This window comes from Zeus faber (assembly GCF_960531495.2).
Source record: "Zeus faber genome assembly, chromosome: 12".
Taxonomy (NCBI): Eukaryota; Metazoa; Chordata; class Actinopteri; order Zeiformes; family Zeidae; genus Zeus; species Zeus faber.
Window position 1 is genome coordinate 20,729,811 of NC_137196.1, and position 18,162 is coordinate 20,747,972.

Below are 18,162 nucleotides of genomic sequence, written 5' to 3' on the forward strand. Positions count from 1 at the left end.
CACATGCCACTTTAAATGCACATATCTGTATATACATAGCCATATTCCTTCAACCTATTCCATTTTATTTCAATTTATTTTTTATTGTATTTTATTCTATATATTTTTTATCTTATTCTATAAGTATTCCACTTACTGCATTACGTTTTAGGAGTCAGTTAGTCGGTCTATTAGAAAGGAATTTTCTACTTTTTATTTTATTTTATTTTTGTACTTTTTCCTAGGACTTCTTGTGTGCTATCACCGGGTGCGTTGCATTACATTTCACTGCATATATGTATGGAAGTATGTATATGTATGTGACAAATAAAAAATCTTGAATCTTGAATCTTGAATCTTGAACATACAGAGTATTTGACAGCAGACGCGCCGATGAGGTCCCGCTCCGGTCCTGTAGGGGGCGGCGGCGCCGCGCAGCGTTTCCTCCGCAGCCCGAGAGTCACAACAAGAGGAGGAAGAGGAAGAACCACAGCTCGCCTCGGACCGTCGTCGACCGCCTTGCGTGACAACAGAGGGACCGAGGCTCCGGTATTTACCCCCGTCCCTTACCCCCACCCCGCGCTACCGAGCGGCTCGGGAAAAAAATAGAACGGGCGCCGGTCGTTTTGGTCGCGTCGCCCGCCGGCGCGCTGCGGCTTGTGTGTGTGTGGATCCTCCCAAGTGTTTGCGGCTCCCCCCCCCCCGTAACATGCCCATGGAGGCAGAGCAAGATGGCTGGGCGCAGTGAGATGTGAAACATTCCTTGCTCCCGTTTTCACTCCGCTCGCGACGCCGCCGGCCCGCGGTCGCGGGGGGCCGGGCTCCTGCGGCGGCGCGCGGGCGCTCGCACTTCCACTTTAATGCCCGCGCGCCGGGTTTTTGATACTAACCCCGCCGCGCCTCTTAGCGCTGCTCGGGCCCTTTTTTTCCGCCACAGGATCTCTGCGTGGTCGACTTTTCTCAACTCCGCTCGTTGTTGCGACGACGATTCCGCCGCCGACCGCCGCGACTTCGCGCCGAGCGTCGTCGACGCTCGTGTTTCGCGTTCTTCCGAGTTGCGTACTTGTCCGTAGAAATTAGCACGCGAATGGCTCTGACGCCCCGCCCCCCTTCGTTTTATAGAAAATACACTTTTGCACCTGGACGTTTCGAATGCGGTCGCGTGTTATTGAGGTGTTCCTGTATTACTGCGATTTCTACATCCTTCAGCCTGGCCGTCACCAGCTCGCATTGGGCTCCTAGTTAGCAGAGTGCTAGTCCCTGTTAACTTCTGCTTATAGAAGTGTACGTGTGTGTTTAATTTATTATCTCGGTTGTATTTATTTATTTATTTATTTTTTTTTGACGTCTTTCTGGGCTCTCACTGATTTTGCTGCTCTAACACTTGGGTTTCCGCCCGCGCGTTAAGTTTTATCTCACCGCTTATCTCCCTTCTTGTGCTGTGTCCTGCAAACCTTGTAATCTTGACCAGAGCAAAATGTTTCATAGGTTGCCGTGTTTATTTTTGTGTGTGTCTTTTACAGGTTGCTCAAATTCAAACGGCAACATGTCCGACTTATTGAGATATATCGACTACGACCACAAAGCCACCTTCCTGAAGATGCTCAACCAGCAGAGGATGGAGGGTGAGCATTGCGATGTGGTGGTGGTGGTGGAAAACATTGAGTTCAGGGCTCACCGCTGTGTCTTGGCGGCCTGCAGCAACTACTTCAAAAAGCTCTTCAAGAAGCAGAGCGATGAGGACAACTCCATTGTGGAGCTGGACTTCATCCGCTCCGACATCTTTGAGGAGGTGCTCAACTACATGTACACAGCCCGGTTGGCGGTCCGGAAGAAGGACATTAACATGATGATGTCGTCCGGCCAAATCTTAGGGATCAACTTCCTGGACAACCTGTGCACCCAGAAACGCGAGCTGACCAACATGAAGACTCGGGAAAACCAGGCACCCGGCGACCACGGCATGAGAGCTCAGGATGCCATCCTGAAGGAGCTGGCCATGGAGGAGGTGAGGAAGAACAGCTTTTATGACCAGGGCATGGACAGTATGGGCCCCGGCGGCTCCCACGTCTCCCAACCGCACAACTACAGCACCAACATGGGCAAAGACCCCCACAGCCACGGCTGGGGCTCCTCCTCCACCAGCGACATGAAGCTCGAGTACCTGCTCTACGGCCACCGCGACCACGGCTCCTGCCAGGGTCCCGGGGGCAAGCCCCTGGACCACAACGCCAAGAAGGAGAGGCTCCTCACCGCCAACCGGCCCTACGGCTGCGAGCACTGCCCCAAAGCCTTCACCACGGCCGCCCACCTCAAGGAACACCTGAAGATCCACTCTGGCTTCAAACCGCACCGCTGTGTGGTCTGCGGCAAGGCCTTCATCAGAGGGCCCGACCTGAAGAGGCACGAGCGGGTTCACAGCAACGAGAGGCCCTTCGGCTGCCAGATCTGCGAAAAGGCCTTCAAGCACAAGTCCCACCTGAAGGACCATGAGCGGCAGCACCGGGGCGAGAGGCCCTTCAACTGCGGCTCCTGCGACAAGGCCTTCATAAAAGCCTCCGACCTCAAGCGCCACTGGAACACCATGCACAGCGGCAACCCGCGCAGACAGATGTCGCTGTCCCCCGCCGCCTCCCAACAGGGCCAGGCAGAGGCCACCGACCAGAGAGACTGGAAAATGGAGACTGGCCCACACTCGCATAATTCAGGAGACTGTTGAGCCTACGAGTGCGCAGAAAGGAGCGATTCACCTACATTTGGAAACACACATACACACACACACACACACACCACACACACACACTGACAAAAAGCAAATGTATACTTGCATATACACACAGACGTTGTACACTCGTACGTAAACTCGAGCATAATTGTCTATACACACACACACACACTCACACATAACCACAACCCTGTGATGGGCTTGCGTGGGCCAGAAGTCACACGGACAATGAGCGGAGCGAGGGAACGGAGATCATAGCATGTTAATGAGACTGTGGGGCTGTATTATTATTATTCTTCTAAAGAGTTATGTCAAAAAAGATGTTCTTTTCCGCCTGTAAAGTCATGTAAATGTTTAGTTCACTATACGTATATTTTTCACAAAGCATCGTCGCAATCTAGAGACTGGGGAGTCCTCATGACATATTCTCTTTATTTTCTTTTCTTTTTGCTTTTCATGGGATACGTATAACATTTTAAATGTTTTGTTTAACCTTTACTGGATTATTAAAGCGAGATGAGATGGCGAGACAAAAAAAAAAAGTTTTTTCTGCATAACATTTGTTGCGTTGAGTATATTCACGTGGATGTTTTAATGGATGTGTTTAGTTGTATTGATTGATTGATTGATTGATGATATTACACTGTAAGAGTAAAAGAGTCACCAATTTTTGCATTTCAAAAACATACGATACCAAAGTCTTGGGGTCCCTTTTACCGGATCGCCTTGTGAGGCTGTCCTCTCCCAAGCATCCCGGCCAACTAGATTTACTGTTATACAGTATAACTATCATCCAGCTATCAACAGTTTATGTCTGTATATACTGTAGCTTAGTTTGTTGCACAATTATGAGAGTACACAATATTGAAATATGCACATATTAACATTGTCCTATCCCTCTACACTTTGACAATAAACACCATTTGCTGCGTTGTATTGGGTTTTTTTTGTTTTGTTTTTTTTGACAGGATCCAGTGCATAGACTTCAATATCTTTACAAAATATGTCTGTATTGTTACTATATTCCAGTGAATTGCTGCGACTTTGAAAGAACTGATCACTAACTGGATCTGTTACAGCTGCAGATTAAACCTGTCAGAATTTTAAAAGCACTTGTTAAAGAAAGTTTGTGGTTTGCGGTCGTTGCCATTTATGGATAAATATGGCGGGAAAACCTATTTAATGCCATAAGAATTTAAGCTACGCCTATGTTAAAAATATACGGGTATTTTGAGGATTTGGGAGAATATAGGTATTCGTCTTGTGCTTTAAATTGTGTATTTCTTGTGTGGCCATATAAAAGAACCAGCTCAGAGCGGCTGCCTCTGCGTGTGGTTATACAGAGTCAGCAGAGAGATTAAACTGGTCTCAATATTGCAAAGTGCAAGCCTGCGTTTAAGCCTGCGTTTATGATATTAACTTTTAATGTATTGGCTGTACCGCATGGCACGTTAAGGACAATCAAGCGTTTGAAGCAAGAATACCTACCCCCGCGTCTGATTTCCCCCTCTACTGACACAAAGCAACAGCTCGAGCTTAGCAGTGTTTACAGTGCTGGTCTATGCAAACAATCACATCTGGTGCCCCTTCAGGTTGGCCGACTCTTACTCCCGGTCCGTTTCTGCTCGGTGCTTCCTCTATGGGTTCATACTAAAGTGACCAGAGTTTCCCACCGGATAGAAAACGCTTGAGATATATATATATATATATATATATATATATATGTATATTTTTTTTACAGATACGTGTGATATGTGCATGCTGTGTCAGAGGGGAATATTCCTCTGGCACAGAACACAACTCTCCCATTCTCGGTACGTAACACTAGATGGTGCCCTGTTCATAGTGATTGACCTGTTGCCGGTCAATTTGACCTGTTTGTGCAGCCGGTCAGCCGGAAAAAAAACAATACCGGGAAAAGTGAATGGAATGAAGATGGTGTTTTTTTTTTGGGGGGGGGGGACGGGGGTTGTTTTTGCTGCGAGGGAGCTGGCTTCAACCTGAAGAAGCACATACTGTATGCTGCCTGTGCTAAATGTATGCACCATCACACCTCAATGTTTTCCATACATTTGCATACATCCGACTCCAGCGGTGGGAATGTGTTGTTCAAGTTCCTCCTCCACCACCACCACCACCACCACCTTTTTTCTCTGGGTTTCTCCATCTGCTGGACCCAGGTTGGACTTAACTTCTGGCTGCTGGACCACACAATCAAGTGGAGACCATCATCCGCCGACCCTCCCGGTGCTCGCCGGCTGCATGTGGATGCCTGATTGATCTGCTCGTGAATGTTAACAGAGGAAGAGTTTGATTGCCTGTAATTTTGGGGGAAGAACGGCTTTGTGGAAAACTGACGTCAGCGTCTAATGGAAATGGAGGGCCTTGCCTCACTGGTGTCACTGGATGCCCAAGATCTGTTTTCTGCATTTCTTGGCCCTGTGTGTGTGTGTTTATGTGTGTGTGTGTGTGTGTGAGTGTGTGTGTGTGTGTGTGTGTGGGTCGAGTGTTTTTTGGGGTCTAGTGGAAGCTGCACGACCTGGGGTTTGTATCACACTGTAGGGCTGTTTCGGCTCTGCAGTATATTTATTCTGTTGTGTGCCTACTTGTCGTGACTGGCTGTGTGTGCGTGTTGTTTCTATGGGGGAGAGGTTGAAGTGCTTGCATGAATTATGTTGATGTGCGTGCGTGCGTGCGTGCAGGTGCGTGTGTGTGTGTGTGGACAAGGGATTTGTGTGATGTGGGGACTTAGTGTGCGTGACCGTGTGTGTGTGTGTGCTCAAGCATGGGCCCGAGTGCATTTATATGTGTGTGCACGCATGTGTGCATGTGCACGCATGTGTAATGATTGGAGGCGGGGGAGGGGGGTGCGTGCATTCATGCATGCGCGTGTGTTGCGTGCGTCCTTTATATGTTTGTGTGCTATATAGGGAGCCGTAATGAGGCCTCAGTGTGTGTGTGTGTGTGTGTGTGTCGGGGGGGGGGGTTGTGTGTGTGTGTGTGTGTGTGTGTGTGTGTGTGTGCACGCAAATATTTTGTTTCTATACGTGAGTGATAGGTAAGTGTGCATTCATGCGTTTGGCTTTGTGCGTGGTCCCATCCGTGCCTGTGCATGTGGATCATGCGTCTGTATTGAGGAGATAGGAGTTAGAGTATGTGTGCGTGCGTGCGTTCATTCGTGCGTGTGTGTGTGTGTGTGTGAGCGTGCTCCAGTCTGACTCCATTTGCATCAGGGCTTATTTGTGTACATGTATGCATGAGCTTGCACGCATGTGAGTGCAAGCAAATGCGCGCATCATCACTATTTAGGGGATTTATGTGTAAGTGGGCCAAAGAATCCTACGTCGCAGGTACTGTAGGCATGGAGGGAGTATCTGTTTTATGCACGTGCACCTGTGTGCATACATTAGCGTTGTGCATTTTCTGTTGATATATTTCTGTGATATATTTGTGTTGTTGTTGCATGTACACTTTGAGGTTGACTGTGTGTGTGTGTGTGTGTGTGTGTGTGTATGCCAAACATACATACGCACACACACACACACACACACACACACACACACACACACACACATATTCACCCTCAACACATATGCATCCATGTTATGAGTGTTTGTGTGTGTTTTGTGTGTGTGTGTGTGTGTGTGTGTGTGTGTGTGTGTGTGCGTGTGCACTGACTTTTTAAAATTAGTTTAATATGCATGTGTGTTTGTCTGCATGTGTTAGTTTCGTGTGGGTCTATTTGTGTAAGTTATTGTGTAGGTTCAGTATGTTTTTTTCTGTGTGTGTGTTTGTGTGCAAGTGCTGATATGTGTTCAGTATGTGTTTGTGTATACAGTAATAGTGTGTATGTGTGTGCACGTGCGTGCTTATGTACGTGGGTCTGTACGTGTACATTATAGTGTGCTGTGTTTCTGTATGTGTGTGTGTGTTAGGGGGGGTCTGCATGTGTGTGTTTATGTCTGTGTGTGTGTGTGTGTGAGATTGTATTGGTATTTTTCTGTGTCGGTTTCAGTGTGTGTGCAGAATGTGTTTCTGTATATAGGGTATTGTGCCACTCTCCCTGTGTGTGTGTGTGTGTGTGTGCGTGCGCGCGCGCGCGCAAGTGCGTTTCCGTGCAAATGTGCGTGTGCGCGCGCGCGCCCCAGCAGCCGTTTTCCATTACTCTGGTCGGCGGTGCTCCCTCAGCCAGACCACAAGCCTCCTGTCTCCACTCTGGCTCCACCCAGCGTTGCCACAAGCTTCCCAGAAAAGAGCAGTGTCTAATTAAAACAACTTTAATTACACTCATCTCATCTCACACACACACACACACACACACACACACACACACACACAAACACACAAAATGAAACAACTGTATACAAACAATTCCATATGATATATGGCCATGAAAGAGGAGTCCTTGAGTTTTTTTTTGTTTTTTTTTATGTGTAATGGCTTTTAATCAAAGTTAGTGACATTCATGAGCCCCACAGTTTTCTGTGATGTCGTTCTCACTCGAGCCCCATCTGGAATATAGTACAGTCGCCTGTTTGACTTCTGGCTGGTGTTCTGATGCTCTCTCTCTCTCTCTCTCTCTCTCTCTCTCTTTCTTCCCTTCTTTCCCACTCTGGGGATTCTTTTTTACGTCTCTAATATTTTCCGAGGAGTCTGAGATCTATAAAAAAAAAAAAAAAAAGAAGATGGGGACTCGCAAATGATTATCTCACAGCCGTCAATCTCCGGGTGACATTTTGGAAAGGTCGCCCGGGGGCCTTCAAATTGATTTGTTTTGGCTGCGACGCCAACTCAACTGTTTGGTTAGCGGTTAATCCATATCCAAACTTTAAAGTAACCCTTATCCTGAGTGAGAGGAAAGAGCTCTGATTCCTGAGCGATGTGTGTGTGTGTGTGTGTGTGTATGTGTGTGTGTGTGTGTGTGTGTGTGTGTGTGTGTGGGGTCACTCGACACCTCCAACACAGGAACTCCTGTGTGCATGTCGAGCATCCCGCCTCATCCCCCTTTTCGCATCGGACCCCCGTAACCGTGACCCCCGTACGTCCGCACACGCACAACGTAGGCCTTTGTTGGTGACCCGGTGGTGGGGACTAGTCGTGGTTAGAAGACCCGCCTTTGTGGGTGGAGGGGAGGGGGAAGGGGGGGTTATCATTCTCCGCTATCTCTCCTTCCGCTATCTGGTGGGCTCTTTGTCTCATGGCCGCTCCAGATGTCACAGCTGAGAGATATGCATCGTACGGACCAGGCGCTCCGCCATCCCCTCCTTCTCCCTCCTCCCATCCTCTCCTTTATACGTCCCATCTCCACCGCATCTATCCTCCACCCTTCTCTGTGTCCTTATCGGTTCCTGCTCCTCCCATTCATCCCTCTCCTCCTGTAACCTCTTCTTTGCCCCCTGTCCCCCCATCCCCTCACCACCAGGCAGAGATAAGAACTATATGGAAAAGTGTGTGCGTGCGTGCGTGCGTGCGTGCGTGGTGGAGCTGTCCTTGGTCAAAACACAGCACACACTGTTATCCTCTATCCAGTCCCTCCCCCTTCCTTCCCTCCCCTCCTTCTCTCCATCCTCCGCGCTCCCTCCCTCCCTCTCTCTCTCTTTTCATGGCTGTTATCAGGCCTTGGCCGCCTTGGCCCTCCACTCCACTCAAATAAAATCCCCCTGACCATCACGCTGAGGCATCTGAAGACGGCGTTCAGGGCCAAGGTTTTTGCGGAGAAATCAGTCACGCTCTATACTCAATTATATTCTATTTATAGACGCTGTTCATTCATAATAATAATAATAATTATAAAAAGGTCTGTTTAACACATGAGTTAAACCAGTTATTTTCAACCTTTTTTTCACCCCAGCACCCAATTCGATACGCATTAGGTCACAGACCACATTTGATTTAAATTCTCTCGGACTCCAATCTGAGAATTTTTTTTTTTTTTGTTTGTTTTTTTTTATTTAGTCCAAACGTCCACACCTGCCTGCACTATAGAAAGTTTAACATTTAATGATTTTGCTAAGAACTCCCTGGGACCTCTTGAAAGACCCCTGGGGGTCCCCAGACCCCACACTGAGAATCACTGCAAATGTTCCCTCAATTAGCATAAAGTCCATGACTGAAGTATTAGAATTACTGTGTGTCTGTGTGTGTGTGTGTGTATGTGAATGTATATATATATATATATATATATTTATATATATATATATATATATATATATATATATATATATATATATACACACACACACACACACAAAGGAAGTGCATGTTCCACCCAATTAGAAAAGCTCAAAATCTCGAAATACGCTGAATAACAATTTTATGACAATGTATTAAAGTTTTAATCCTTAAAGAACTGAATGGAAAGTGAGTTTAGTAAAACAGGACCGCACCGTTAACCCATGAAAGCTGCAGTTACCACAATTGTTCTAACCTTCAACATTTAGTCTAAAAGTCCTGTCTAAAAACCATCAGGCATGTTGCTCATCAAGCCTATTTTCGACACGTCACTCAAAGCTGCCGGGCTCTTGACCTGTAACAGGCATCGACCGCGTGGCAGATCACATCGGGGAAGGTTTGCCCGTCTTTGTGTAGACAACCTTGATTTACTTGTACGACATACAAAATTATCTAAATTGCATTTCAATCGCAGACTTCTTGGAAGAGCCCGAGACATTTTTTCCCCCCAAATCATCTTCGTAATCAGTTCCAGACGGAACCCTGAGGGCAAAGCGCGGCTTCCCTCTTCTCGTTTTTCCTCCTCGTTTGGAGATCATAGCTGCAGCATCTTATCTCTTTCTGCGGTCTCCGTTTCCCTGCAGGGGAAAAATAAGTGCACCGTACAGCTCCTTTTTGGGCAGATGTAAGCTAGTGTAATATTAGAGGTAAATGGGGGGCTCTGTTCAGGGGGATGCCCTCACTCGCTGTTATTCAAGGCATTGGTGCTCAAGGCACTCTCCCAGGGACGCGCCAGCCCCAATAACCCCGACAATATTATCATAAAAGGTCTGTCAAGCAGCAGCGGAGCTGAGCCAAATCTCCGCGCTGAATATTAAGCGGATCCACCACGCCTGTCAGCGCCGAGAACACTGGCAGCTCTGACTGAACGCACGTGTGCCTCCACAAACCTGTTGAAAATGTCCCAATTTGTGAATTAGACACCCTAGTCTAGTCATAGTCATGGTCTTCTCCCTCAAACGATGTACAAATATCAATGAGGGATGATCGATTGGGGAAATCCGGGTTCAGAAAGTAAAATTCCACTCCGGGATTTCCAGCCAGCCATGTGGATTTGTTAATGAGCACCAACGCAGAGATCCAAGTAATAAGTGGAGTCAGCTGGATCAGTGCACGACTGGAGCAAAAACATGGAAACAGGTCTTTTCACTTTCTGGACGTCCTCCTCCTCATCCTCCCCGTGCTCTCCGTCCCTCTGCTGGGGAGGAAACACAGGATGGAAGGCATCTCTTCCATCACCACGGTGCAGTCCGTTTCTGCCCGGGAGCGGAGGGGCATCTTTGATGGCGTGCAGCCTGGATGAGAGGCGGCCCGCTGCTCCTCTCTCCCCAACGCCCAGCGAGGCGGGCCCGGCGGGCTGCGAGGGAGTCCCCAAAAAAACGTATGGTAGGCGCTTGTCTGGTGGGAATGTGATATCACGTGACGAGCCAAATATGACCCGAAAGTGTATGCATCTTGTATGGGAAATGGAATTAAAAGAGCGGAGTATCATAGAATAGACTCCAACAAACATCTGAACACATGAAGCGTTCTTCGGAAAAAAACACAACAAACAAAACATAGAAACGCTGCATCGTCAAATATAAGAAGAAGAAGAACAAGATGAAGAACATGAAAACAATGGAATGGAAGAAGCACAATGGATTTAATTTTAAAAAGTACATTTTACAGTATATCATTATTATTGTCATTATTATCATTTACTCTATTTCACTTTTGAGTCATCAACTTAAACTATTATTAGTCTTTAACGACTTCAAGCTATTCACAAATAATTCTCGAAATAATCCGCACAATAGTTTAGGGCCCTCAATGTATTCCTCAATATTTATACACACATTATGCACCGATCAGCCACAACATTAAAACCACCACTAATTACACTAATATTGTGTAGCTTCCCCTGGTGCCACCAAAACAAAGGTAGGTACTAACCACTGCATACCGGGAACACCCCACAAGACCTGTCCTTTTGGAGATGCTCTGACCCAGTCGTCTAGACATCACAATTTTGGTCCTTGTCAAAGTGGCTCAGATCCTAACGCTTGCCCATTTTTCCTGCTTCCAACACGTCAACTTCAAGAACTGACTGTTCACTTGCTGCCTGATATATCCCACCCCTTGACAGGTGCCATCGGAACGAAATGAACAATGTTATTCACTTCACCTGTCAGTGGTTTTAATGTTGTGGTTGATCAGTGTGTATGTACACTATTCAGAACTAATATTTAATGGCCTGTCCATCAGATTCCATATGATTCACAATTGGGAATTGATTGTCACTTTTTAATTTGTGTAATCATCGCTCCATACATTTCTGGGTTAGGTAGGTGAGTCTCTATTAATTCATTCATCTGTTAATTAGTAAATTGCATTTAATTGTATAATTTCCTTGATTATTGCATCCTCAGTGTGTGAGGACGGACCCGCGGTGTCGTTGCACCCCAAACGGCAAGGACTTCATCGTTCCGGTTCCCGTCGGCCTTATTTTCTCCACCCCTGTCCCGCATGACTCAGCTCCATCAACCTACTGCAGCTGTGTCCTCCTTCAGGTCCTCTGATGTGCGGAGTGGCTGAGCACCGAACAGAGGACGCCTTGTCTCGAAAAAAACCCCATCACAAGTGGTCAGCAGCACTGCGGCCAAGGGGTTTAAACTCTCCGTCTGGCAGCGGATAACCAACTGTAATGTAATCTGGCGATCTGGTGGAGGCCATTAAGCCCTTAACGCGGCAAGGTCAACCACGCCAAAGCCGAGTTCCAGCTCGTGAGTTTTGCAGCTCGCGGAGCATGAGTGGACGGGGAGAACAAAGAGGAGCGCAGGAGGACATTGGATAGTCGCAGCAGCTTGCAGTTGTTGTGCGAGCCGGTCGTACTTTCTGGGAAACACTCTGAAGTCGCATTGAGCGCAGGACCGGCCGCGGCTTTTGGGGTTCTTAAGCGCCAAAGCCGCGGCCTCCGAAGCCTCTTAAACCAACACGGCGATGCAAAGTGGACAATTCGTTTGCCATATTCTCACAATCTAAGATTTCAAACCCGGGCTTAGCCGCCGCGGGGGGTTCCAGCCCGGGGGGACGTGAGGGTTTGTTTCTGCATTGGAGGGCGGGGTCTCGGGGGAGGGGTGGCATAGCTCAAGTGCCTGCCACGGTACAACCTGCGGCCATAAACACCTCGTAGGGAGAAGGTCAGCCGCCTGCGATCAGGGGGGATACCTCCGACCAAGCAGTTGTTGTTTTGGCACAAAATGTACGGGCTGTTTGCAGAACAGGTGTGTGTGTGTGTGTGTGTGTGTGTGTGTGTTCGCTGGAACTAACAGAGGAATAGAGCATTGAGGGAGGCCAAATGGGAAACCGAGGGGTTTTCACCCGCTCCTCCATCCATCTGCAAGAAGATAATGCCGCCTAAGAGCAGCGAGGAAAGCGATAGTAGCGTGACTTAATGTTTGTAACGGCTTATGGGAGCGGAGCATGTGAATGTAAACAGGATACGAAGCCGGCCCTAATTTCTATACACACACACTCACTTAGCGCATGCCTTTCCCCACAGCGTACACACACCTATAACACGGCCCCGTTGGCTGTCGGACAGGCTTTTTTGAAGGGTTCGAGAAACCTGAATGATTAAATGATTTTCTGGTGAATAATTCACCCGTTTGATAAGTTAATGGGAGTCAAGGACGAAGCTCAAGGCGAGCGATGAAAGGGAGAAAATGGATAAAGCTTAAACCCACCCCCCTCCACACACACACACACACACACACACATGCACACACACAAGATCAACATGTGTGTATTAGTTTTGCAAATTGCACGTCTCTGCACCCAAGACTACTTTGACATAAACTTGTTTTGTTCCAAAGATAAGGGAGTCGGGGAAGAAACCCACCATCCCTGAGAGCGCCTCAACTCCAAACATATTTTAAATCCCACATGGAAAGACTGTGATTGCTGTTTGGACTCTGTGGAGAAATCGGGAACCTTTTTTTTTTTTTTTTTTTTTTTTTAACTTCATAGTCGTGTCACACTTTGTAAATTGTGCAAAACTGAATTCCTTGCGCGTGGAATCACACCTGGCCAAGGAACAGGCTCTGACTGACTGTGATTAGCCTGAGATGACCAGTGTGGGAACCAATTCCAAAGGAGAATAACTGCCATGGTGTTAAGAAGAGACGTTATGTTGTTTGGCCTCTAGTGGCCAGAAGGGGTTACTGCAGCATTTTAAACTCTCATTGGGCTGCTCCTTCATGCTCATTTCCAGTCAATCCATCTTCCCCCCCCGTGACACCGTTTAACAACCGTGTGTTGCACACAAAATTAGGACAAAGTTACTTGTGCACCTGTTTATTGTTTTGGCCCGTTCTATTTTATGAACGTAGACCAACGTGACTCAATTATTACGTAATTAGCCCATCAGCTTGTTCATTTGCCCCCAGATGAAAAGCTTCACTTCTACGCGCGACATCCAACCCCCACGGCAAAAGAAGACGACAAAAGAAGGCAAGAGCATCAATGAGCTGGAAGCTAGATTCAGTCCCGTTTTGGGACGCAGAATGTTTGACATATGGGAAAGAAAAGCCGTTAGAACCAGTTTCTGTGTAGTTGTCATGTGTCACCGTAGAACGTGTTAGAAAGACAAGCAAGACAAATGCTCCCAAATCTCTTCAGTACATAGCCACGGGTGGAATAGTCGTACGGGACTTTATATTGGAGTTGAGAATCAATTTTACACATGCATATTATTGCATTCAGTCGAATTACCTCATATTAGATCCAATAAGCTTGCGGAGAGCGTCCATCGTCTCGAAACTCCGTTCCACATTTTCTGGATCCTCTGGGTGAAATAATCTGATTCAACCATAATTTTCTCTTGTAGCCAGACACAAAGGATCAAACCCCGTGATGAAATGTTTCAGGAAATGACATCTGCATTAAATATGTTCAGCGAGAGGAACCTCGGGCCCCTGGCAAGTTTGTCCCCCTGCACATTTCTACACGCTTTTCCACGCATAAAACAAGCCCTGGATCAAATATTTAATAAGAATCGCTCAACTGTCACTGCCTCTCGGGCCGGATCAGTCAACCCGGAATTTTGTCGTCGCATTTATATTAATCTCGTTCCAGGAGGCATTTGATGCCCTTGTCAAAGGGGAGAGAGACGCTAATAAGCCCCGCCCCCGCCGCACTCTGATTGAGCTGTCGAGCTGTCAATCAAACTGCCAGAAAAGTGGAAGTTGTAAATGTGCATACATCCCTGTGGCTTCAGAGACCAAACTTGATGAGTTGTACACGTCTGGGATGTTGATTTGTATCACACTGCCTCTGATCGCACTATTTTATGATTCCTCTTTATCCGCTCTCACTCTCTTTCCCGGTGAACGTGAACGATGGAAACTTTTAATCCTTCATTTAAAAAGTTATCTCAAAGGAGTTTGGCTGACGTCAATATATTTGACTGATGAGTCATATTTGACGGCAGTTTCAGGGCGCTGTGTTGTGCTGTATTGGGACTTGATTCCCGCTCACGCATCGGTCGGCATCAACCGCTTCAACCGCTCTTCTCGCTCTTTTCAACGTTTCTCAAGAGGCTGCGGACGCCCGCTACGGTCCGTTGCCGCCGGGTCGCCGCTGCGCTGAGAGGGTCCTCTCGCGGGACGCATTCCTGACTAAGAGCGGAGGAGAGATGGCTGCTCCACAGAACCTTTAATTGTCGAGATTGGGGCCTTTGATTTTGGCGTTCACCCCCTAATCGCCTCCTCTCCAACGACACCGGGTTGCCAGGTCTGTGTTTGTGTGTGTGTGTGTGTGTGTGTGTGTGTACGTGCGCGCACATATGAGGTTGAAAGGGTGTTTGTGTGTGTGTGTGTGTGTGTGTGTGTGTGTGTGTGTGTGTGTGTGTGTGTGAGAGAGGGAGAGAGGGGCGGGTAGGGGTGGGTTAGGGGATTTACACATGTGGTTTTGGGTAGTCTTCAAGGGCAGGCCACATGTTGCTGGACTGCTATCTGCCTGGCAAGGTGGCGCTGAGGGTGAAATGCGATAGGCGCTGTTTTGCTCGCTTCTGTCGCTCCGCGCGGAATGCGGACAGTGGGCTTCAGAGGGTGGTCTTCTCCGCCAAACTCAGAGGGGATCCGACGTCGCCGAAACCAGAGTGTGAGCGACGCACGGCTCCCGTACGGTACGGTGCGGCGCCCCGCGCCATGGCTGACAAAGAAAAAAGAAAGAACGTGACCGGCGTACTGCCCCGGAACATCTGGCGGCGAGGAAAACGACTCGATAAATGACCCCCGTGTTTGGGCCGGCCGCGGGGGGACTTCAAAGGTTTCTCTCGAAACGAGGAAGACGTTTTGTTCAAAGGGTAACGTTGACGAGGAGCAATTTGTCTCGGAGGCGCGGGCGCGGAGCTCCGTTAACGACGTACACGAGGCCGCGCCGCTCTCATCTGGCGCGCGGCGCCGGCGGCCGTGACCCCCGGCGGAGTCGCGACCTTGGCCTTCCCGTCAAAGGCGAGGTTTGGCGAAGCAGCGCCGATAGCCGGTCGCCCCCTTATGGGGCGTCACGGCCAACGCCCGCCCGCGTGGGGGACGAGCGCGGCGAGCGCCTGGGTTGCCTCCCCAGGCCGAAGCCGCATGGTGTCCTACATGGAGCGAGCAGCTGTAACTACTTGTTGTTCTCGGGGGTCGGGGGGGCGCTCTCACTTGGCTGGGAGCCCGGGGGGTGGGGGTGGGGGGGGGGGGGGGGGGGTTGAAAATAGAACAGAGGATCTTCATGGATTAGCACCTCCAACACTATACAACTACAACACAATGGAGCTTCACACAAACATTCTCACTCCTTCGTAGAACTCATACCCTCTCATTTGGGTCCGAGGGAATCGATAATGGAGGCACCAGAAACAGCGGTGGAACCCGACCTGACTTGGATTTCTGTCGCTTGGCAGAACTACAAGGGGCCGAGTAAATGGATGTTTGCGGCTCCGTGTTCCTTAACTTGATCAGTGGCGTTTTTTTGGGGGGGGGCGTTTGTTTGCCTGTTTATATAAGGTTACGGGAATCGAGTCTTGTTTTGTTCCGCTCTAAATTTGCACACTTATTAAAACAAATTCCATTGAACCTGTTGCCAATGTTGGAGCGACCCGAGCACTTCTGTCCGTTTGAGTCTGAACTGGATGTATGTGTGTGTGTGTGTGTCTGTGTGTCTGTGTCTGTGTGTCTGTGTCTGTGTGTGTGTGTGTCTGTGTGTATGTGTCTGTGTGTATATGTGTGTGTGTATATGTGTGTGTGTGTGTGCATGTGTGTGCGTGTGTGTGTGTGTGTGTGTGTGTGTGTGTGTGTGTGTATGTGTGTGTTTGAGCCATGAGGCAACACATGATTTAAAACAGTTCATGAGGAGGTTTCCAGGATGTTTTGCTCTCTGCAGATGCAGTGTGTGTGGAGTGGATTGTCCACACCGGCTCCGGGGACGAAACGGGTCTGGAGTGGGACGCGGGCGTGATTGCGCTCTCGTAAAGACCCGATCCCGGAAATGAAACCCCCGACGGCCGCCGTGACGGCGCGGCTCCGTCGCCGAGCTTTGGAAGGAGGGTGTCTGCCGCCGAACCTCGCAGATTAGCGGAATGTTTTACACCGGTTCAGCCTCTGTTTAGCGCGGGTCCTGAGCGTCCGGAGCTGTGGCACAGATGCACACCATTAACTCGAGCTACTTCAGATTAGACGCCGTTTGAAGTTCGAGTTCATGCTTTTTGAGATCAGCGATGCTTTGTAACCTGAGAGGGGGGTGTATGTGGGAAGGGAGGGGGTCTTTTTGGGTGGTCCAGGATGAAGAATGTCGAGGGCTTGTCTCTGAGTTCATGCACATGGCTCTGCCTCACTTTGTTCGCTTCATTAGCACTGTTATCAGCAGAGGCAGTTCCCTATTTCAATATTCAAAATGATTAAATTATTTCTATCCACGAGAATTCCATTCGAAATTACACTCTCCGCCCCACCAACATCCTGGTTTACCCTCGTCTTTGCCCTGAGACGGCCGACCCACTGTGCTCTAAAGTGTTCCTTCTTCTGGTCAATATGCTCATTTTTCTTGCCGATCTTTGCATTCTTGGCGGGAAACCACCAACAATGGAAGAGCACATGCACTGAATGTCTGTTCCTTAAAAAGTGCCAGCGGAATTAAGTATGGATTTTTTTTTTTTTTTACCAAATGATCATATTAGATTACCAGTTTAAAGATCGTGGAATAAATACAGAAATGCCTCCATGTCAGGTTTGCCGAGCGGAGAAAGCAAAGCAACTAGAGGAACATGATTGGTCCATAACAGGAAGCTGTGTCCAAGCTAAACGCAATGTGATTGGCTGTAAACACCCCCAAATCTGTTTTGCTGAAAACAGCTCCCAGAATGCAATTATGCTGCAGTGAACGTATCTCAAAAGCTCTGTAAAATAATGCTGTCCGTACAGCCAGTTAATCCAAAACTGTGTTCAGCTCAGATAATAGATTTGCGGTTAGCAGCTATACCGGGCGTGTCCCCGGAGCCGTTCCCTCCACGTCCATCCCATCTTGTACCTTATCCTTGACCGGAGGCGTCTGACCCCAACCCCCTTTCGATGACAAACCTCCTGCAACCGCGACACTCTAAAAGCAAAAATCCCAAATCTCGGATCTCAGTGCGGATGCGCTGAGGGCCGTGGCCCCCCGTCGCAGCAGGGCCCCGCCAGACAGACTAGCCCTTCAGTGGAACCAGATCCTATCACTGGCCTGTCAGCAGCAGCAGCAGCATCACACACGCACACATGCACACACGCACACACACGCACACACGCACACACGCACGCACGCACGCACGCACGCACACACGCACACACACACAGACACACACACACACACACACACACACACACACACACACACACACACACACTCACTCATCTTTTAACTCCATTGTTCGGCTCTGGCTCTCCAAGGCAACGCGGCACTGACGTCTGATCGTTATCCAGCAGCGTCCTGTTCTGATAATGAACTAACCTTATACTCACTAATTTTTCTTTCTTCATTATTTATTTCGGGAAAGTCTCTCGATTCTAACAACAGCTTTCTAACTGTTGGTTCGTAAACACAGCGTCCAATGAAAACTGTGCTCAGGGGCACTTCAATCACTACTAATACCTTTTTCACACTCGATAGTTGTCCGCTTGTTTATTTGTTTTGGTAAATAAAGTCCATGCGTGTTACAAAATGTG

At 48.4% G+C, this 18,162-nt stretch overlaps 1 protein-coding gene across 1 annotated transcript; it reads left to right on the forward strand.

The window, feature by feature from the left end:
• Positions 1-454: 454 nt before the first annotated feature.
• On the forward strand, positions 455-3,620 carry LOC307238479 (zinc finger and BTB domain-containing protein 14-like). The gene is made up of 2 exons (XM_080011471.1): positions 455-528; positions 1,503-3,620. Exon 2 carries the CDS (start codon positions 1,526-1,528, stop codon positions 2,696-2,698), a length of 1,173 nt encoding a protein of 390 aa, XP_079867597.1. The 5' UTR covers positions 455-528; positions 1,503-1,525; the 3' UTR covers positions 2,699-3,620.
• Positions 3,621-18,162: the final 14,542 nt, after the last annotated feature.

What these genes read in the sequence shown, in the direction of transcription:
- LOC307238479 (XM_080011471.1), top strand. Translation starts at nt 1,526, where the DNA reads ATGTCCGACTTATTGAGATATATCGACTACGACCACAAAGCCACCTTC.